At 39.0% G+C, this 23,321-nt stretch overlaps 1 protein-coding gene across 4 annotated transcripts in view; it reads right to left on the bottom strand.

Annotated features, from left to right (window-relative positions):
• Positions 1–23,321, bottom strand: part of PRKG2 (protein kinase cGMP-dependent 2) — a 101,385-nt gene that overhangs the window by 27,903 nt on the left and 50,161 nt on the right. The window contains exons 7-14 of one of the 4 annotated variants that reach the window (XM_070394128.1): positions 17,384–17,461; positions 15,783–15,877; positions 12,048–12,116; positions 10,342–10,440; positions 8,606–8,762; positions 6,603–6,739; positions 4,240–4,329; positions 1,820–1,961 (exon numbers count right to left, since the gene is read on the bottom strand). In XM_070394128.1, coding sequence (XP_070250229.1) covers positions 1,820–1,961; positions 4,240–4,329; positions 6,603–6,739; positions 8,606–8,762; positions 10,342–10,440; positions 12,048–12,116; positions 15,783–15,877; positions 17,384–17,461 — 867 coding nt within the window. Of the gene's footprint in view, positions 1–1,819; positions 1,962–4,239; positions 4,330–6,602; positions 6,740–8,339; positions 8,501–8,605; positions 8,763–10,341; positions 10,441–12,047; positions 12,117–15,782; positions 15,878–17,383; positions 17,462–23,321 lie in introns of those variants that run through there. The other 3 variants (XM_070394137.1, XM_070394146.1, XM_070394153.1) reach the window with 3 other exon arrangements.

Here is a 23,321-nt window from a genome sequence, read left to right as displayed (position 1 = left end):
TAATTAGAAAAGCATGTTTTCTTGCATTTACTCTGTCTTTATACATCAGATATTTTTTTTCTTGTTTTATATTTCCCTGAGGATGTAATCTGTGTGATTCCTGACTCTGTGCAATGTTCTATTTCAACTTCCCACACTGTCCAGGTATAAGACTTGGTCTCCTGTTCCCAGAGGGTGGAGCTAATAAAATCAAACCTCCAGGCCACCTAGGATTGCTGGGTGCCCACAAGATAGCAGCTTCAATGTTTGAGCTCCACCCTATGCCACTGCTCAAGCTTGGCTCCCAGCCTCAAGAGAAGCCCAGTGTTGTCTCATAAACTCAGCCATGCATGCAGTACTGCTTTCATGTTTCATCCAGTAATTTTAGACATTTTGTGGTGAGAGGATTTCAGGATATATAGTTTGATATATAGCTAGAAATGGAAATATCCAACATGTACTTTTTAATATCTAAAGGCCTTAGTTAATCTTCATTTAGTTGGTTGGCAAATGAGTTAGCAGGATGGATAACAATGGTCACCAGGAGAGTTATTTATTGACCTTTATGACTGCAAACACTGACTATGCTATCTAATATTTTAAAAAGAGCTATGACAAAAAATGAATTGAACAGATATCTGCGTCCCTCATGGTAGTTTTACTTCTAGAATATTCCAAAGTTTTACCCTAAAGAGCTGTGCCAATGAAGGGATTGTGAAGAAGAGGAGTGATTGAGGACTTGTGTTAGAACCTCACCAATTCTCAAAGCTGTCTTGCGTGGATAAGATAAAGCTTGAATGGATCAAAATGTTTCTTGGAAGGTAGCCAGATTTCACATGAAAGGACTTTCATTTTACTCCTTTACTAGGGAGAGAAATTGCTTAGCAATTGCAGATAACAAATTCCTAAAACTAAATTATACACTGCAACATGTAGATGAGAAAACCTATGTCATCAATTGTTAAATATATTAATTGCAAAATGTTTAACACACAGTAGCTTTACACATAGTCAACTACTCTTTAAATAATTGTGTCCATATGTAAAAGTTCTGATGTGAGAAACTTTTAATATCTCTGTAAATGCTAAGTTCAGAAATGGTTTCGTGTTCTTGCGGTACTGACAAAATGGACTCAGGAAAACTCAGCCTGGGTCCCTCATCCTCACAGGGTCACCTCTTAAGGCACGAAGTACCTTGACTTCTCTTAAATTATGACTTCCCAGTTCTCATATAGTTTCTTACTGCAAACAGTTTATGTGATGGTAGCATTTTTTCTTTAGTGTGACACGCAAGGGGATTTATGGTAGGCATTAGAGGATTACAAAGATGGATAGCAAGACAAGTCTCTGTCCCCAAGGAGCCATCATCTAATGCCGTGATCCTCAATCCTGGGTGTACTTTAGAATCATATAGAAAGATTAAAAAAAAACAACTACCCACATTCATACATGTATCTTTTCTCCCTATACAGACAGTAGATATCCCAGGGAAGGATCCATTCTATTTTCTTTTCTTTCCTTATCTTTTAGAGCCACTCCCTGTATATAGCAAGAATCTATTAAAACTTAGTTACAATTATTTTTAAAAAATACTAACAAAATCCAATTTTAAAGACATTCTATAATGTGAATCCCTAGGAGGACTCAAAAATATGGTTGAAACATTAATTCCTAGGCCAAAAAGAGTGTTCTTGTTACACTGCTCCCAGGGTTTCAAAGACCCCATCCACCAAAGTGGAAACAACAGGTGTATCAACATTAAAGGGAAATTGCAACTATCGCACAACTCTATGTTTGGAAATATCTCACATGATGCTATAAGTCAGAGAATTTGTCTTACCAATTTCAGATAGCCCTCAGCATCCAGAATTAAGTTTTCTGGCTTCAGGTCTCTGTAGATAATACCTAGTCGATGCAGGTAATCAAATGCTTCAGTCACACAAGCCACGCAGAACTTGGAGGTGGGTTCATCAAAGCTGCCTCTGTAATGAAATCATGTTCCCTCTTAATGCTCTCGAAATACATCTCCGTTGTCTATTCTAGGTGTCAATTACTGTTTTGGCAAATTGATGCAACATAAATGTTTTGTAGGACAGCAAGATTAAAAAGTACTTTACACTGCCCTAGCTGGTTTGGATCAGAGGATAGAGCATCGGCCTATGGACTGAAGGGTCCCGGGTTCCTTTCCAGTCAAGGGCACATACCGTGGTTGCAGGCTCCATCCCTGGCCCTGGTTGGGGTGCATGCAGGAGGCAACCAATTGATGTTTCTCTCTATCTCTCCCCCTCCTTTCCACTCTCTCTGAGAATCAGTGGTAAAATATCCTGGGGCGAGGATTAACAAAACAAAACAAAAAAAGGAACTTTCACTGCCAATGAATTAGACTGCTGATCATAAAGAAATTTAGGGTGATACTAGATGCAAATAAGAACTACTTCACTAAAATCAAAACATCCGCGTCCAAACAATTGTTTCTGGTAATTACATATAAACACATAAAATTGAAAATTTTTTTAAAGTTTTTTTTAGACATTTATGGAGAAATGCAACACTGGAGAAAATGCAACCGCCAAGCTTGAACCAGACGTCTGTAACTGATTGCTTAACTAAAAAATGACTCAGGTGATCATGCTCATTTCCTGTTTGTAAAGCATGTAACCACAACTTCTTCCTGTTTGGGGCACTTTGATGATATTTGAGCTGCCCACTGTCAGCACTGTGTGTGTATGTTTACATATTGAATTGTTAAAATGTGGTGGTGATTTGCAGCATGGTATAATGGAAGGATGTGTCTTTGGGGTAAAGGAGACTGGCTTTGACTCCTGCTGCTTCCACTCACTGCGTCCTTGTGCAAGTTGTTTAGCTGTTCGGAGCCTCGGATCCCTATCTATAAAATGGGTTTACTACTTACTTAACAGTGTTGTTTTGAGGATCAGGTGCAGTGCCTAACAGGAGGTAGAAATCCCCTTTTTTAAATTGATTTAGATTTTCTAAATCGATTTGCCTGTTGAAGCAAGGATGGAAGATGCAAATGCTTTTGCAGGTGTCTTGCAACCCTCCTCATACTCCCAGGATCTCCCCATTAAGATCCATCCAACAATACATTCCTAACATAACATGTCCATCTTCTACTCAGATGCTCAAATGGTCTATTATTGACTAGGTGTGATGCTCAGCCTTGAATGAACATTAGAATTGCCTGAGAAGCATTAAAAATCACTTACTGGACCCTATCCCATATGAACTGAATCCTAATCCTTGGGCCCAGCATTTTACTCTGTAAAGGATCCCCATGTGACTGTAATGTGTAGTCAGGGTTGAGAACCACTGGCCCAGGTAATTCTCAAAATGCCTGGCATTAAGCACCCTGCCCCCCTGCAGCCACCCCAACATAGTGAAAACCTACCACCCATCTCCTCTGCTGCTGCCCTTGTTTTTTACTCAAAGTCTGCTGTTCATCATCCAGAAAGTCCCAATCCTATCCCAATGCCCCTGCTGTATTTTACACTAATTACCTTTCCTCTCCGCCTTTCCACATTTGGTCATCTTCAGAGTTTGGTTCAAGTCCCTCTTTTACCATCACGTTTTTCTCTCTCTCCTCTTCTCTAAGCTAACTGTCTACCATAGTGAACTTGCCTTCAATTAGAAACTGCCAATTTCTTTGTCATATTTAGTTTTCACACACAACGAAATGTTTTTAAATTCTATATACTATTTTCCCCAATAAGCTCAGAACTCATTGGAGGAAAAGTTTATACTTTCCTTGGTTAGAAAAATCTCCATTGTGTTGAAAATCTGGGTGGAGAAAAAAATGGTGGTTTTGATTGTTTGAAAACTGTATCTTTTATAAAGTTGAATCTTTGCAGATATCTGACTCTGTTTTTCAGAAAAGGCTGCACCACTGCCGTCTGTCCTTCATCTCCATTCTAGAGATTCGCAATCAGAAGCATCTGGGCTTGTATCTACTCTGTCTCGTACTAAACATGTCACTGGGGATAGTTCATGCTGTCCCCAAGCCTGGGATAATTTCATCCCTAACGTGGGAAATTCAGACAATAATGAATTTACAGGGTTCCTATGACACAATTATAATATTGACTGAGAAAATATCACTATTAGTACCTTATTTTAACAAGTGATAATATCTTCTTAGAATCATATATTTACTCTTCATGTCTCTTTAAATGATCATGAATATAACATCCTTTAGACCATTTTTGAGTAGAAAAAGTTATTATTTATAAAATTTCTGTTCATTACCTGTCCCTTAATATACTCCATAGCTCCCCACCTAAGCAGGCTTCCAGAAGCATGTATACATACTTATTGTCCTTGAAAGTACGATACAATCTGTGAAGACATAAAGACATGGTTATTAGAAATCTAGTTTTAAGACCTCACTCAAGGTGCTTCAGAGCATCATCAGTAACATTTTGAGCAATGGTCCTCTTCTCCTTCCAAACCTCCTACAGCTGCACTGGCTTTCTACTTGACTGCGCTGTAGTCTTTCCTGCTGCCTTGCTTTTGCTCATGTTAGCCCCTTTACTTAGACTATCCTCCCTCTACATACAGACAACTTCTTAATCTCAACTTCACTGTAAAAGTATTATCCATTCCTCAGGACCAAGCTCCGAGGCCATCTTCCTGATAAAGCAGCTCATTATCCCACCTACCAAATATGGCCTCTTATTCCTCCCCAAGCCCAGAGACCTCTGCATATATCTCCTTTAAGATCTGTCTTGCATAACAGTCATTCATACTCATGTCTTACATCCTCTAGTTGGTCTCAGGAAATAGACTCTGAGATAGAGGTCTGCAAGAAGTTTAGTGGGAGTATACTTGGGAAAAGTACTCTCAGGGAGAAAGAAACAGATTTGGAAAGAGGGAGAGTTGGGCTATAATATAGTTTCAACAAAAGCCCTAGCTTCAAGGAGATCCGCCATCACAGACACAGGCTGTACCGGGAGAGTATGATCGTGGGCAAGGGGGTTCTCTTTGCCTAGAGCCGTGGTCGGCAAACTGTGGCCCCTTGAGTGTGGCTCTTCCACAAAATACCACGTGCAGGCACGCATGTACAGTGCGATTGAAACTTCGTGGCCACACTCAAGGGGCCAAAGAGCCACATGTGACTCGCGAGCCGCAGTTTGCCGACCACTGGCCTAGAGCAATGGTCAGAGAAGGGCTGAGCCATAGTCCTCAGAATGTGGGGGAATGACACCCTCAATCCTGATGTGGAACCTGAGCAGGAAACTGTATTTCCACATTAGTGAAAGTAGCTTCTGTGTCTTAATCAAAAGACCCCTTTTCTCCCTAGCACCATGCTCAAGCTACAGAGGATAGTAGAGCAGCCATATCATGCATAGACAGCAAAAACAATCTGGTACAGTGGGCTCTGGAACCAGCTGCCTAGGCTTGAATCCCTAATCAGCCATTTATTAGCTATGCATCTCACTTTACTTATTGTTCTTCTTCAATGAGGACAATCATAACATGTATCTCATTGTTCTATTATGAAGATCAAATGAATATATGTATTCATTTGATTATTGATTAGATATTATTGATCACATATTAATTCAATATATATGTATGTCTATATATTGTATATAGAAATGTAACTTTTTAAATAAAGGTTTCATTTTATATGTATATTACATATATATTGCTTAGAGTGCCTGAAATATGTTAATTTCTCAATAAACGTCATTAATATTTATTCTTAATATCATTACTATACGCCAAGAACTTTGTAAAGAGCTGGAAATGAGTAAATAATAAAATCTAATCTATGCAATAAAGCTGTTCATCAAAGTTTGTTTATTAATTATTGGTTAAGAAAAAAAGGGGGGGATGCATTTTGGGAATACAGTTAATGTAAAGATAATTGGATGACCCTATTACCAGCATTGCCTGGTTTCATGTTTCTTTTTTAATACTGAAATAAAAGGGGGGAATATGGATTGGCAGGAAGATTTTTGCAAGGCATTTGATCAAAAAGTAAAAATTCTATTCTTGAAGGGGCACTATATATCACCCAGAAATCACCAAAGCTACACTACAGCCATATATGAAAAGACAAACTGGCTTACACCAATAACCCATGACTTCACAAGTAAAGACAGCCATGGCCTAGAATAACACATTTCCCTTTCAGCTCTGGTGATAGCTACAGACAGACCAGTAACTATCAGGAGGTGGGACTTTCGGCATTTAGGCATCGTGAGAAACCACGGTCTGTCGCTCCTTGGCAGCCGAGACGTGCCCAAATGCCACTTCCAGCAGAAATTCAACAGCAGCACGCTCCCTGAGGGAAGCAATGAATTCTTGCTTCCCAAGTTCTGAATTAGGTCTGGACTAAATAATCAATTCAAATCATTTCAGTTAATTTTACACACACACACACACACACACACACACACTTTCCTGACATTTACTCAAGAATAAAAGGACCCGGGTGTTTGACTCCAGATCTCAAACTTGAAACGTTTCATGTATTGCTGTTGAGACTGGGATGGGGAATTCAGAGTGGGACCTCCCCTTCCTCCTCTGTCCACCCTCCTGCATAGAAACAATCATGAAAAGAGCCTCACACCCGCAGTTCTGGGAGCCGAATGCTAACTTACTTCACAACGAAGGGAGAACACAGCTCCTCCAGGATCCTCTTCTCGGAGTAGACATGCTCCTGTTGCTTAGTATCCACTATGTGCTTCTTCCTTATGCACTTCATAGCAAAAGCAACATTCTCATTTTTTACTTTAACCTACGTAAGAAGAGAAAGATCCCTCAACACTCACTTATTAGGAAAGATTGACATCTATATAGAACATGTTCACTAAGGAGAGTTAAAATTCTCAGCATATATAAAAACAGTATGGAAGTTGTAACCACTTAGCACTCTGGGAACTGAGTTTTACTCAGGGGTACACACTTCCCCTTCATTGTAATTTCCACAAGAGTCCACATAGCTGGAACATGGTTCTAAAACGTTTGTATTGAAACAAGAAAAGAAAAACTGTAGTTAGATTTAATGTTTAGAAATCTATTCAATTTTGAAGAAAGTTGATGTTTAGAAATCTTTTCATGAAAATCTTTAATGAGAAGTGTTCTTTGATCTTCAAAACAAAACATATTAAATCAAGATCTACATCTGCACTATCCAATTTAACAGCCCCTAACAACATGAGGCTCATTCATTGAAAATCAAAATTCAGTTCCTCGGCTGCACTAGCCCATTGCAAAAGCTCAGCAGCCACCTGTAGCTAGCGGCTGCCCTATGGGGCGGCACAGGTACAGAACATCTCCATCGGCACAGAAAGCTCTAGTGGAGAGCACTGCTCTACATGGACAGATAGCATTTTCCCTCAAAAGGAAATTAAAAATTTAATAGGTATTTTTTTAGATGAGCTTAAAACTCCATAAACAGACTCTATTTGACATGTAATAAAATTGTAAAGAAATGGTTGCCTCCCATATTGTTCTCACATTTGCCATTAGTGCTGCCTATGATGTTAAATTAATAGTGAAATTATTGTTTCAATTATAATTATCTAACTATAGAAAAGACAGATCTCAGCATCGTTAATGCAATCCCTTTGCCAAGGTCTTTGGCGAACAGTATCACTGCAGATGGGTATGGCCCTCCTCTCTCCATATGGCAGAGGAACGCTACAGACATTCTCTGGCCTATTAAGAGATTGTTTCTCCCTCCTCACCCATCAGAGATGAAGTGCTGACTGGGTGTGAAGTGTGCTATCCAGTCTCCTGGCAGCATTGCAGATCTGCTCGTGCCCAGGGCTACCCAGCAGACGGCTGTGTCAGCATAGTTCCCGGAGGCTAATGTACAGAGAATTGTTAAAAATCTGCAGAGAAGAGCTTGATAATTGCCAAGAGTTCAGGGCCATATGCATCTAATAAGGCCTCAGATCTCCATTCTAGTTTCCTCAGAGCACTTGACGTGAGAGTGCCACTCTGCTGCTGCTTGGAAGCTGGTTATAAAGCTTGGAGAGGTGGTAATGTGGAAGACGCAGCCAAAATCAGGTCATAGGTTCCCAGCCATCCTGATCAACACTACAGAAGGCTGCTCTTCAAACACCTCCTCACATTCATCTTTTCTTTTTTTTCTGATAGAAAAGTTTGAGCAAACCAAAAATAAAGTAATAAAAGCCAAAGTCAGACATGGTAGTGAAGTTGTTTAAGGGACAGAACTATAACAATGAATTTGTTTCTATGGCACTTGCTCAGGAGACATTCTTCTTTTCTTTAGTATATAGATAGTGCATGTGCCATGAGTGTATATACACACACATTTTCCTGTTAGGAAATACGCTTTTTAAGGTTTGATAGTCTTTGGGAGTGCTTACTTGGTACATTCTCCAATAACCACCATCATCAAAAAAAATCACATAAGGATGGGATGTCAGAAGCTTGAAACAGCAGCTCTAAGTTACTTCCTAGCATGGACCTGCTACTATACAACACACAGACTGAAAAGTGTACTTTCTCAATTCAAAGCAACATTTAAGACAGCAGTAACAATGTATTCACTCCTCCAAGATACACTGGAATATAAAACAGAACAAAGAGTCAAAGGCTTTTCTCTCAGATGCTTGAAACGTAAACCCCTTACAAGCTCAACTCTTCCGAACCCACCAACGCCCAGTGTGGCGATAATCTCAAGGTTCTGGAATGGGGACGATGAGGAAAATCTGGCCACCTTCTCCTTCAGCTGAATCATCTCCAGAGAGAGCGCTTTGGACAGGTTCCGGTGAGACATGGATCTCCTGCTCGAGAGAAGTGACACGTTACACACGCCGCCTTGGGCCCGCCCACAGGGGTCCTGCCACACTGAACTGTCACTCCCACAGCGGCCTCATGTCTGAGTCATTCCTGCCTACAGATGCCACAAAGGCGATTCCAACTTCTATAGGATCAGGTTCAGTCTCACGGGGGGGAGGGGAGGGCAATAGAATATGCAAACAAAAAACTGACACACACACAATAAAAAATAGACAACTGTCAAATTGGATCAATGAGAGGTAAAAATGAGTGAACTGTGTGGTATTTAAAATGTATGTCAATAAAGCTGTTAAAAAGAGAAGAGTCAGAGGAAATAAAACCCAAGAGCCATTTTCTCTGTTGCATATAGACCAGAGAATGTCACACTGAGAATCACAACATGTTTTGCTATTTTTGTCAGATCTCAAAGCTTTCTATGACTGAACAAGAATAACTACTTTGTGAAACATAAAAAAAATGTATTTCCTACTTTATATCTAACTATTTTGACTTGGGAATACTCATTTTTTTTATTTAAGGTTTACTGCTCTGGATTAAATATTCATAAATTACTGTTACTATAAAAGGCCTTTGGCATAAAAGTTGCAAATACATCTCTTGAAAAAAAAAACACAAAAACAAACAAACAAACAGCCCTAACCAGTTTGGCTCAGTGGATAGAGCGTTGGCCTGCAGACTGAAAGGTCCCAGGTTCAATTCCGGTCAAGGGCATGTGCCTTGGTTGGGGGCACATCACCAGTAGAGGGTGTGCAAGAGACAGCTGATCGATGTTTCTCTCTCATCGATGTTTCTAACTCTCTATCCATCTCCCTTCCTCTCTGTAAAAAATCAATAAAGTATATTAAAACAAAAACAACAACAACAAGACACAAAACCTTATGAGGTCCTGACTGAATGCTCTGATTTAACTCAAATGTCAGTTTTCTGGAACTGTTGACCCTTCTGCTTCAATTGTACCATCTGGTGAATATGTGCTTAAGTATTCATTCCACAAAAAGTTTTAGCAAAAGACTTTCAAATAAATGTAGTTTTACAAAGTAGATTTTTCTATTAAACAGAAAATTCCTCACCAGTATTACATTTAGATCCCTACCCAATTCCTTCCTACACACACACACACACACACACCAAGGCAATAGCTCCCTTATCTTTTGAACTAATTCTGACTATACTGCTAGTTTTTAACCTGAAATCAGAGAGAAAGGGCTGATTGCTTTGGTGTTCCTGCTTGATTTCCATGGGCAACAGAGGCACTGATTCTGAATTAATGTCTTTTGAGCTAAGTCACCATACAATGTAAAGAATCCCTTTTCCAAGGCCCCCTATCAGGAAATGTCTCCCTATCATTACTACTCATCACCCCAAATAAGGAGCTGACTGCTTATCGACTAAAATACTCATACCAGTGTAAGTGGTATCCTCTTTGTGGAAGACAATTTAAAAGAAGTCCCCCAAATTTTCTAGTGAAGGCACACTAAAAGTTACTACAATAGTAAACACACCCTTTTGTCCCCTTCGTCAACTGCTATAACCATATCCAGCTTAGGAAAATATTCCTCCACTTACTTCGCATGTCTTTTTTCATCATCACGGTTCAGGTTTGCCACATACCCTTCAAGGTATTTTTGGAGTTCTTCAAAAGTCCCAACTGTTTGGTTGAATGTTCTAAATGAAAATTAAATTAAATTAAATTAAATTAAAACCTCTGTGTTGCTAGTTACCATTGCAACTTGACATTCTTCTTAAGCTCGTAAAAGACTGTTTCTGTGGTTAGTCAAGGCTTTGTAAATTGTTTTTCAGTAATTTATGTAGGTTAGTGTCACCATAATATGTAGAATAGTTATTAGAAGTTATAACTAAAGGATATAGTGGACCCTTTGAGTTTATGAACCAAAGAACTTATCAGTGAGAAGAGAAAACATTTCTGTAGTTTTCTGCCTTGTGTAGTTTTTGGCATGGTGTAAAGAAGGCTGAAAGAAATGGTGAGATGTGCGCAGGAGTCTCAACTGTTGGGGCAATTCTTCAACTGACCTGGGATTCACTTTTCTTATCTGTAAGCATGAGATTGTTCTATATGTGGATGTTAATGTATGTCTATAATGCAATATATGTTATTTTGCAATATAGACATATATTGAATCATTATGTTGTATATCTGAAACTAATATAATCTTAATATGTCAATGATATCTCAGTAAAGATAATAAAAAGAAGTACTGTTAACTTTTTAGGCATGCTAATATTATTGTGGTCATGCATTATAAATAATACTTAGTTCTTAGAGATGCTATGAAATTTACAGGTGAAATAACTGTATGTGTGTAATTTGCTTGAAAATAGTGTGGAGAAAGCAGGGAGGGTGGTGAAGTGGTAAATATAAGGCATTAATAAATCACTGTTGAACTTGGATTATGAGGTTCATAATACCATTTTGTCTGTTTTTTAAAATGTTCTAAAGTTCTTTCCAGCTCTAAATCTCTATCATTTTAAGTTCAATAAATGTTGTATTTGATTAGCAATCAATTACAACATATTCCCCTGTGATACCTGTTATTTTACTATTTTTGTTAATATTTCACATGAGTATTCCCTATTTCTTTGACTACACTGTGACTTCTCTTAGAGAAACTAGCTTTGGTATGTTTGAATTTCCTTTATTATAACTAGATAATAAATATTCAACTGATTAATGAGAGACACAGGGGCCATATTCAAATATGATCTGAAGGAAGTTAAGGACACAAAATGAGACTTCTTCTGAAAAATAACCTAAGACATTTAGAGATTAAATTTGACACACATCACTTTCAAATTACTACAATTGTTAAATTGAAACTTATCTGGAAATATATATATAGCTAATGAATATTTTATATTTTGTCTGAGATACATTTTGCTTAAAATATTTTTAACTCTTTAGAGCATTTTAGAAATAAATTATGAAGTTGTTTACTATGTAATGTGGGGGGAAATCCACGAGCACTAATAAGCTTATTTCTCAGGAAGATGCAGAATTTAAATCTATTGCTGATATTTATGTACAAACTTTGCACACAAAATATTTAGTCTGCCAGCATCTGCCACCGCCACAGACAGATTCAGATCAGAAGGCACATTCCTTCCCATGAATTTTAATAGGATGTACTTGCAGCTGAAGATTGGCCAGCATTTCCAAGTGATGATGAATGAGAAGACAGATGGGCCCTCGGAGTAACAGAAGGCCACATCTTCAAAGGTGACAGTAGCCTGCCTTCCCCAACCAGTATACTCACTCTCGATCTATAACCAGGCATGCGACATCATTTTCCTCAGCAACAATGTTCGCTGATCTGACATCTTCACTGCAGACAAAAACAGGAAAGGCAGTTTTCCACAGTTAGAAATTAAATGCCTATTTTTATTAGAGAATCTGTCACTTTGTATAAACACCATCACTTAAGCCTTCAAAAGACTATGCTTTTTTATAAACATCATCAGCTGTATGCTATACTTTTTAAAAAAGATCAGAAATATATTCCAGTAAAGGTTACGCATGCAAGAAATTCAGGGGAGAAGACAATAACTAGGGGGGGTGGGGAGGACACACAGAAAAATCAGTGACAACAACTAGGTATAGAATATCATTCTGCTCTCGTGTCTGCCAAATAAACAGCTCTTCTCTGATCAGATGGGAACTGCTGAAAATATGCAGGCAAAACCAAAACTGACTGATTGAAGAAATGTATTGGAAAAACATTTGAGTAATTAACATAAAATAAACCAATCAATAATAAAACCCAAAGGAAGTGTTTTAATGCAATTGCCCAATGAATCAAATAATACCAAAATACTTTTTTCATTTTATAGAATCTATTATGTACACCTTCCATTAATATCTTTAAAATCAGAGTATGTCTTTCAGTAATGATGAGTCATACTGTAATTAACAGCAAGGTCTTTCTTTCTCAGAAGTGTATAATATATAATGGTGCATCTTATAATTGATAGCTTAAATACAATGAATTACCGGCATGTAATCTAATGAGGGTAAATTTAGTTACCTAATGAAGATCAATGGGTCAAGCATTGGGTAAAGTATTTAGAGACTTTTATTTGATTAGGTTCCTCCCTCTATTAGTTATAAGCTAAAGACATCGAAAAAAAGGCACATCCATATGGTACCCAGTGCTCTGAAAATCGTTTAAAGTAGCATGGAGTAGCAAGTATACTGAGACTGCTCTAAGCAACTTCATTAAAAGTGGCATCATACAAAGTATAGTTCTTTCATCTTCCTTTAATGGTGGGACAGAGAAAAGCTTGGCAGCCCATTTCTACATTCCAAAGAAGTCCACTACCTGGATAGCTGGCATCAAGAGATTTTCTGACATGACCCACAGTCCCTTCCAAGTTTACAGGGTCCTTGCTAGAAGACATCAGTGAAAGCAGCTCAATTAGCTTTCGAATTGGGAGCTGGGTAGTTTGTACTCAACTTGCATGTACATATCTGTAGATATGTAGATCTTGGATGTAGGCCAACTACTTGATTTGTGAGTTCAAAACAGAGAAGAGGTATGGCATTCTTTTTACTTGTCAGTGCCATCATTTTGACTAGAAACACTCTGCAAACTCTTTATAAGTATCAGATGTCTGTAAATACATGATTCTCTCACAGTAACTGTGTAAGTGCTGCGGATTAACTTTTGCACATAAAATTCTGAAAGACCTCTTGGGCTATTTAGTGTCGAGTCATGGAAATACACAGAATGTAAGGAATGTTGTGTCACAGTCAGTGGCCCTAAGAAGCAACAGCATAAAAATGCACAAAAACGTAAAAAAAATCTGTATCCAACTCTCCTCATTGATTTTATCTTTATGGTTTCAAATGCTTTGGGGAGTTGGGTATTTATATTAAATATAAATTCCCATGTTTCTCATGGAAAAACACCGTAATTGGCTAGCGGCAACATACAGCATAAATTATTTCAGGTCCAGCAAAACAAGACAGCATATTTCCTTTCAAAAGCTATTTTGACTCTAGTACATTTATGAAGTTCTCTGCACTTTCAAATTTGAGTTGTTTTGGTTTGAGGTATGAGAAGAATAATCTGGAAATCTTAAGAACAAATAGATTGAAGTCTTGGATGATGACATTACATAATTATATTACATGAGTATATCCTATTCTGTCACAAATAAACGAATGCAAAATGGACAATTTCCCTATTATTGAAACACTAGAGGCCCAGTGCATGGGATTCGTGCACTGGTGGGGGGCGTGGCCTGCAGGGATCACCCGCTGTGGGAGTGCTGCTCATCCTGGTCAGCATCCTGGTCAGCGAGTGGCTGTGGACCCGCCCTCTGAGGGGCTGCTTTGCAGGAGCAGCCACTCATCCCAGTCTGCCAAGTGGCGCTCCCACTGTGGGAGCACACTGATCACCAGGGGGCAGCTCCTGCGTTGAACCTCTGCCCCCTGGTGGTCAATATGCATCACAGCGACTGGTTGAGCAGTTGTTCTGGTTGTTTTGCTATTCAGTCGCTGGGCTTTTATTATATGGGATGTTCACTACCAGCTAGAAAATGGTAAAGAAAAATTCACCTTGTCTTTCTATTTCATTTTTAAATTGTTTACATAATAGCCATACCATTAAGTTTAAATGGTTGAATTTTCTTAAAGAATAATAGGCTTATGATTTTTATATAATAAAATTTGTCTTCAGATATTAATTTATCAACACTCCTTTTGAATCTGTCTTTATGTGATCCTAACACACAAATAAGCAGACCTGGGGCTTTCTACACAAAAGGTAAAGGAAGGAAAATGAAGAGAAGTACTGCTCCTTTTTCTAAGCATATGCTTTTATTTTACTTATTTTATGAAGTGAAAGCATTTAGTAATAACAAATTTTAAGAAATGTCTTACCTAATTTCAAGTATTCATTTAAAAACTTGAATGACTTCAAAAAATGTGTTTCTCAAAATTTTAACTTGATCTTTTATAAAGTTACTAGAGGCCCGGTGCACTAAATTCATGCACCGGTGGGATCCCTAGGCCTGGCCGGTGATCAGGGCCTATTGGGGCCATCTCATCAAGGACTGATCAGGGCCAGGCCGGCTGGGGCCTGTTGGCTGCTTACCAGGGCCTACCGGCTGCTGGCCAGGGCCTGGTGGCCAGGGGTAGGGACCGGGAGAGGTTGGCTGGTCATGGGAGGTTGGCTGTGAGAGTACACTGACCACCAGGGGGCAGCTCCTACATTAAGCATCTGCCCCCTGGTGGATAGTGCGCATCATAGCAACTAGTTGACTGGTTTGGTGGTAACAGTCACTTAGGCTTTTATATATATAGATTTACATTTACACAAATGAAATTCCTCAGATTTGAGGTTGTTTTCTGGGTTCTAGGAAGTACAAAGTGTTCCCTGAGCCACCTGACTAACCTTTACAAATATTTCTTCCATAAGTTATATCAACTCAATGAATTCATACTTCAAAGGCCTGAGGTTTAGGTAGAAATTCCAAATACATTATTTGATGTTGTTTCTAAAACTTGCAAAATGAGCCAATAAAAATTCTTACAAATACAAAACTTTTGTCATGATGATTAAAAAGCACACAAAATGGGGGGAGGTAAGGGGAGAATAAGGACACGTATGTAATACCTTAATCAATAAAGAAAATAAAAGTACACAAAATATGTAAAGTCATCTTCTAATTTTTTTACAAAGGGGAAAACAGCAATATTTCAAACTCAGGAAATATAAAAACTTTTTCTTAAGAGAAAATTATAATTTTGACTTCTTTAATCTCTTTCTCTGACTCCTTTTCAAATTAAAAATTCTAATAGAAAACCTTGTTTTCACTAGCAAACAAAACTTTCTAACCTATTTCCTAGGCAAAAAAAAAAGTATTTTATAATTTTAAATTCCTGGACACTGGCTGACATTATTTTGGTAGCTCAATTTGACATGTAGTTGCACATACAAAACAATCAAAGAATTATTATAGTATGCTATACAAATTCATGGATTCACCTGATAAGAGCTTTTTCTCCAAAGTATTCTCCTTTCTGCAGTGTTTTTATCACTTGTGGTTGATCGTGGCCCTCTGTACTCTGGGTGACTTTTACCTAAATTATGTCAAACAATGAAAAAGAGAGAGAAGAAAGAAAGGAGAATCTGAACACATTATCTATTCAACCGGACCATCCAGCTCTATATAAATTTTACTGAACAAGGAATAATCTTGCAGTAGTTAGGACAATCCGATGGACTAAGAAATCCCGTGATTTAACACAGGATTGGAGCAAGAGTCTCCATTCAAACCCCACTTCCCAAAGTGAAAAGAATTTTATGTGAATCTAGTGACTCCTTCCTAGAGATATCAAAGCAAATAATAATGGTCCCATGGGAACTTTGTTTCAAAATGCCAAATATAGTTGACAATTTACTCAAGAATAAAGCTGAGAAGCAGGAGTTCTGAATCAGGTGTTTATAGTTGACTCGCTGAATCCTGTGAACCCTCTAAAAGTGAACAAAAATGTGATGTGGAGAAGAGTCCGCAAACTTTCATGGGTCATTGTGATCTATAGTCCCCGCAAGTTTAAGAACCCCCATGGCAGGCCTAACAAAACAATATGCTTTAGTTGTGATTAGAATTATTCTAATTCAAGATGGTAACAGGGTTGCTTCATGTTCATTAGAAATTCTAATTAGCATTTATCTAAATCACCATGAATTAAAAAACATTTTTTTAAAAAATGCAATTTGTTTATTAGCCAGAATTCTTTCCAAGCATGGGGTCCAGGTTGGGGAGAAATGACAAAAGTGGTTCTGAGTGTTGAAGAGTTTCTGAGGTTTAAAACTATTTTGTTAATTTATTTCCATAGGGGGCCCAGTTCAAAGTTCAATCACAAACCAATTTACAAAGGGCAGTGCCTGAATCTAATGATGAACCTTTCCCATGAAAGAAAGAGCATTTGTAAAAATCCAAGTTTAAACAAGTCCTCAAGATTTTCCTCTTTCCTTCCGTATCTGACAAACGATTTTTATCTGTGAGGACCACTGTAAAGAGTCAACATAGGAACAACTGGCAATATGTTAGCCACTCAATATCTAGGTAAAGAAAAAGACCTCATATATATTACTATCTAATTTTCATCAGCATCTAAATCGAACTGAAACTATTGTGTATGAATTGAAGTCCTGAGCCAAACTGTTCTCTAGCTTGAGGTCTGACCATCGCTGTCCTCAATCGCCAAGTTCACTACCTGCTGCTTTTCAGGGAAACTGTTCTAGCCGTGATCTTGGCCCCTACGGCTGATGGAAAATCACACATCCATAGATGGAAGTAACCTTAGAAATAATCCAGTCATTTTATACACAACGAAATGAGGTCCAAAAATATCAAGTGACCTGCCAAGGTCACCAGGAAGTTACTATCTCAGCTGAAGTTCCTGCGCCCTCAAACCCAGTGCTCGGATGGAGCCCCACAGGACTCTGAGCAGAAAAACACCTTTATCCATTCAAAGGAGAGGGCTTCTTATATTGCAATGCAGGGCAGAGCTGCATTTGTGGCAAAATGATTTAAAGAGACTTTTTTAATTTACTTTAAGTAAGCTATAATTAATATTTACCGTTCCTTTGGCTAAAATGAAAAAGGTACTTCCTTCCTCGCCTTCTCGAATAATGTAATCTCCTTTGTCATAGTATTCCTGTTGGGATGAGAGGAACAGGACAGGTTAGATCCAGGGGAGATGTATCAATGAAGACATAAATGAAATAGAACTCCTAGTGTCTTTGGAATGAGCATTCCACGCCTGTTTCTTTCTTTCTTTTTTTTACTATTGTAACTAAAATCTTTTTTAAAAGGTTGCGATCATAAACTGTAGAGAAGTAAGGAGATTTTTGCCTTATTATCTGCATGTATGTTTACCTTTCACAGAAAACAGTCACCAGGAGGACTGAATTTCAGGCATGGAGCCTGAAGATTAGGAGAGAAATGAGAGCAGATCACTGATACACAGGTGGCTTTCACCTAAGTCATCTAAATACACACTGTTTAGTGACCTGCAACAGACTGAAACCAGGTCTAGCGTTTAGAAAAAGAACAAATGCTTATCTAATAAATTGAAAATATTATCCCCAATGGATATTAGGACTATCAGTCTCCATTTCTAATTCCTTGAAGAGCAAAGGCTGGGAAAATTCTATATGCACATTAAGTAGCTCTTTCATATAAATTCTTTCCACAGATTCATCATTATAAAAGACCAACATTAGACTCTTTTACATGTAAATTCTGTTCTCCAAAGTAGGTTTATCCTCATGAAATCTCAAACTGTCACTTATTTCTTTGTTTCCCTCCTATATGTACATATAATCAAAGAGTTCTTGGGCAGGGAAAAGTAATTCATCCACCTGCCAGACAAAAAGAGCAATTTGGTCTCTTGGAGAAGATTAAAGATGGATTAAACTGTCCACCCAGACTTTGCTTTAACGTGATTTGTTTCAAAGTCACAGAACTAAAATGGATCGCTTAATCATTTATACATGCATAAATGGGCTTGTTTAATTTTTTAAAAAGGCATAATTAACCACATAAGAGCTGTCTCTTGTTTAAAATTCAAACAAAACTATTGTATCTATTGTATTTCAATATCTCTTTTGGTCATTTACTCTTAAAACCTATTTACAGTTACAGAATCAATATCACTCCTAATACCCATAACCATTCCTTTTTATTTACTATGTACATTTTACAATATATTTCAACCTCTCATGAAGGAAGAATAACATCTTAGGGGGGGAAGTATTTGAAGTCAGAGCTAGATTCAAATCCCAGTTTTGCTGTGAATTTCACTTCCATCAATCCATAAAGTTCAAATAAGTACATTTACCTTCAAAGATTTAGAAAAGAGAAACACCTTAGTTTTCTATTGCTGCGGAAACAAATAACCAAACAACACCCATTTATTGTGTCTGTGTGCCAGAGAATTCAGGCACAGTGTGATTCAATGGGGTTTCTCTTCATAGTATCTCTCAAGACTGAACTCAACTGACTTATTTCACTTAGCAAGATACTCTCCAGGTCCCTCCATGCTGTCTCAAAGGGTACGAGATTCTTCTTTTTACTGCTGCATATTATTCCATGGTGTAAATGTACCACAGCTTTTTTATCCACTCACCTACTGACGGGCACTTGGGCTGTTTCCACATCTTAGTTATCTATCTATATATAGCCAGTGACCAGAACGCTGTAACGACCAGAATGATTGGTCACTATGATGCCCACTGTGGCCAGTGAACCAGCCAATCGTGGGTGGGGCTGGCAGCCAACCTCCTGTAGCCCCTTCCCCGACTCACCCCCACCCCAGATCTGCCTCTGACCCCAGTTAGGGGTGGGGCCAGCCAACCAAACACCTGTGGCGCCTCCTCCCGATGGGCCTGGCCCCGATCCACCCAGATCAGGGCCAGGCCAGCCGGACCCCACCCATGCATGAATTTGTGCACTGGCCTCTAGTTGTAAATAAAACACTGCTATGAACATAGGGGTGCATATACTCTTTCTGATTGTTGTTTCAGGCTTCTTAGGATATATTCCTAGAAGTGGGTCAAATGGGAGTTCCATTTTTAATTTTTTGAGGAAACTCCACATTGTTTTTCACAGTGGCTGTACCCATCTGCATTCCCACCAGCAGTGTACTAGGGTTCCTTTTTCTCTGCATCCTTGCCAGCAATTGTTGTTTGTTGATTTGTTGATGTTAGTCATTCTGGCAGGTGTGAGGTGGTACCTCACTGTTGTTTTAATTTGCATTTCTTTGATGATTAGTGAAGTTGAGCATTTTTCTATGTCTCTTGGCCATTTGTATGCCTTCTTTGGAGAAGTGTCTTTTTAGGTCTTCTACCCAGTTTTTGATTGGGTTGTTTATCTTCCTTTTTTTTTTTTGAGTTGTATGAGTACTGTATATATTTTGGATATTAACCCCTTATCAGATACATCAGTGGCAAATGTGTTCTCCCATACAGTGGGTTCCCTTTTCATTTTGATGTTCATTTCTTTTGCTGTGCAGAAGCTTTTCACATGATCTCACTCATATGTGAAATCTAATGAACAAAATAAACTGACAAACAAAATAGATCCAGTGACATGGAAGCACGTAACAGACTGAGGATCCTCAGAGGGAAAGGGGTGGCAGGAAGAGATCAATCAAAGAACTTAAATGCATATACGCATAACCAATGGACACAGACAACAGTGGGGTGAAGGCCTGGGGAGGAGACGGGAGTGGGGAGGAGGGGGGTTAAAGTCTTCCACAGTAAGCTGTGCTTCTCAGCCTCCTGGTTGTGGTCATGTGATTACTCCCTGACTAAAAGCATCTGCGCAGAAGTGATACGTGCCTTCTCCATCCAAGGCCCACGAACCATCGGTAACACTAGTACTTTCAACAATAAAGATACATTTTTTAAAAAAAGGACTGAACCATAGTGTCAGCAGGGCTGTATTCCTTTCTAGAGGCTCCGGGGGAAAGTCTGCTTTCAAGCTTAATCAGGTTGTTGGCAGAATTCAGTACATTGTGGTTGCAGGATAAGGTCCCCACATCCATGCTGGCTGCCATCCCAGAGGCCTCTCTCCATCCAGTCCTCACACAGAGCCCCTACAATTCAGAGCCAGCACAGCACGGGGGATTCTTCCACCTGCAACCTGACTCCCACTTCTGCTGCACCTCTCTGACTCTGGCCAGAGAAAGTTCTCGGCTTTTAAGGGCTCATGTAATGGTATCTGGCCCATCTAGATAATCCAGGGTCATCTTCCTATTTAAAGGTCCAGAACCTTAATTACATCAGCAAAGTCCCTTTCACCATGCAACATTACATGTTCCCAGGTTCCAAGGATCTAGGTCTGGACATTTTGGGGGTACATCCTGTCTACCACAATAAGCCAATTAAAGAGAATGATTTTAATTTGAAATGTTAAAAGCATCTGAAACTTTAGTGAAACTGAATAGTGAAAACTCAATGTTTGCCATATTAAGGAGGAAGATAATGGTTTTCTGAGCTGTTACTTAATTCTTCTGGATCTGTTTCCTTTTCTGTAAAATTAAGATTTCATTACTTACCACACCTCATGCTGTCTGAGAACTAGGTGAGATGTTGTATCTAAAGCACCTGGTGGCACACTGGGTACATGCCAGGCACCTGATCACTGTTAATTCCTGTGAAAGAGGCCGTGAGCTGGTCCTCAGAACCTCTCACCGTAAACTATACTCCTCAGCTGCGGCCATGTGACTAACCCCTGGCTAGAAGCATCCACACGGAAGTGATTTGTGCCTCCTCTATAAAGCCCAAGAACCCTTCCAGGCATGTGTCTTCATCCTTTCCCCTCAATCATGATGGCATGGCCCAGCTTGGGTACCTGAATACCTCTTTGGATCCAACAGAGATCACCATCCTTGGACTGCTCTGTATGCAAGTAACAAACTTCTAGTTTAGTTGGAAAATAATACTTTGAGTTTTTGGCATCACAGTTTGTTTACTCCAATTCTTTAATCTTTCTCATTCTAGCTTCAAAACAAGCCTTTCCTACGTTCGAGCTGGATTTTACAGTTGAGAAGATTATGATCCTTGGAGGTTAAGGGAGGGACCCAACACTGCAGCCGGGGCACCTTCATTACATAGCTGATGATCAGTGCTCTTTACTGAAACTGCTGGGGTCATGGCCGCTGTGCCGGTCTCAGGATGATCTTGAGTCTCTCCTGTTCCCATCTCAGCCTCGTTCACCATTACCCCACGGAGCAGAGGACTGTGGAGAATCTCTGAAGTGCCATTGGGCTGTTCTTCAGTTATTATAAAGACTTCTGGGTGGGTGAGGATCCACAACTTAATTCCTCTCAGTCTGATTAGTTAAAAGGGAGCAGCTTGAAAGGAATCACTGAGAAAGAGCCTTGTTGTTCCTTAAGGGGCAACCTTCCTTGTGGTATTTTCCCCAGGGTTGGTTCTTTGTCACCAAAAACCATGGGAGGAAGATAAATAATACCTCCCTGTGTGTTGACAGTAACTTCATAGATCAGAAAAGGTTGTGGGTGTAGGTCAGACCAAAAATATATAGTGGCAAGTACTGGCTATGATGCCAGACTGGCCAGTGTTTGTCAAGTGGGGAGAGCAGCCAGTCTAGCCAGGGTGGTCACCAAGACCCAAAAGAGAAATGCAAACAGTGTGGCTACTGTCCTGTGGTTACGTAGGAAGGGGGTCCATAGAGGACCAAGAAGCTGTAGACCTTGTCCTATGGACCAATGGTTTTCAAACATTTTTCACTCTGACCTACAGTAAGAAATACATTATATGCACACACCCAAATACACACACACACACACACACAGACATTTGTATGAAATTGAAACATATTATTCAAAACAGCATTTATACTCCTTACTCTGATATGAAACATGTTCCTCTAAATTGGTTTTATGACCTACTGTGCCCCATAGTCTGAAAAAGATGTTTTAAAAGAAGGTGCTAGAAATCCAGAGAGTACCTACTGAGTGTGCGACAAGGGGAAAAAATAAGGAAATAATTCAAGGGCAGACTGAGAGGTCAAAGCCAGAAGAAAACTATACAAGCAGCAACAGCAAAAGATAAAAATATTTTTTCACTGTAAAAAACATGCTCATTCTATGATAGTCTAGCAAAATGCCTAAGCTCCTGTAAAAAAAAATACATAAAACTAGAAGAAAAATCCCAGGTGATAAAGGATAATGACAAAAAACAAGTCTATGACTTCCTTAGAATATTTAGGGAATATTTTGTGGCTAGAAACTAGGGTGTAGTATTGATGATATACAATCAGATGTAGGACACACACACATACCCTCCATGCACCATGTGACTATGCACCCATGTTGGTTGCTTAAGAAACTGTATACAGTTATTTGGGTTGTTACCAGCAATTTTTTGTTTGCACAAGGACACTAGTTAAAACACCTGAGATAGTTTAAAGCAAATACACCCTGATCAGTGGACCCTACCAATCCTAATTTAGTACCTGATTGCTTAATTCCAGGACCAGAGCCTACAAAATGAAAACCAACAGAAATCCCTCTGACTTTGGTAAGTCAACTGAATAGAATTCTGTAATTAAAAGATTGACAGAGCCCACAGATTTGTGGCCCCCCACCACTTTACTTTCGTAGATGAGAAGACCCTAATGCCCACAATGATGAATTGACAGCTGCTAGTGACAAATCCTAATCTCAGGACCTTGGACTAGTAAATAGTAAACTTTCTACCTAGCTACCCCACCCTTAACTAACTGGATCATAAACTGTGGCAAAATCCAGTTTCTCAACTTTTTTATGGCCCTGGGCGTAATCATTAAAGTGAGAAAACCTTCTGGCTCATGCACGTGTTAACAGGTCAAAGTCAGAAGAAAACTACACAAGCAGCAACAGCAAAAGATAAAAATATTTTTTCACTGTAAAAAACATGCTCATTCTATGATAGGAAGACAAGACTTTTAAAAAAATGATTAGAAAATGAAAAAAATTCCTGAATGAAGAGGCAGATTGTGGCAAACTC

The sequence above is a fragment of the Myotis yumanensis genome, unplaced genomic scaffold (assembly GCF_028538775.1).
Source record: "Myotis yumanensis isolate MYYU_CA2020_CCGP unplaced genomic scaffold, mMyoYum1.0.hap1 SCAF_1, whole genome shotgun sequence".
NCBI lineage: Eukaryota > Metazoa > Chordata > Mammalia > Chiroptera > Vespertilionidae > Myotis > Myotis yumanensis.
Note: the sequence above shows the minus strand (reverse complement) of the source record. Positions and strands in the feature narration are given on the sequence as shown.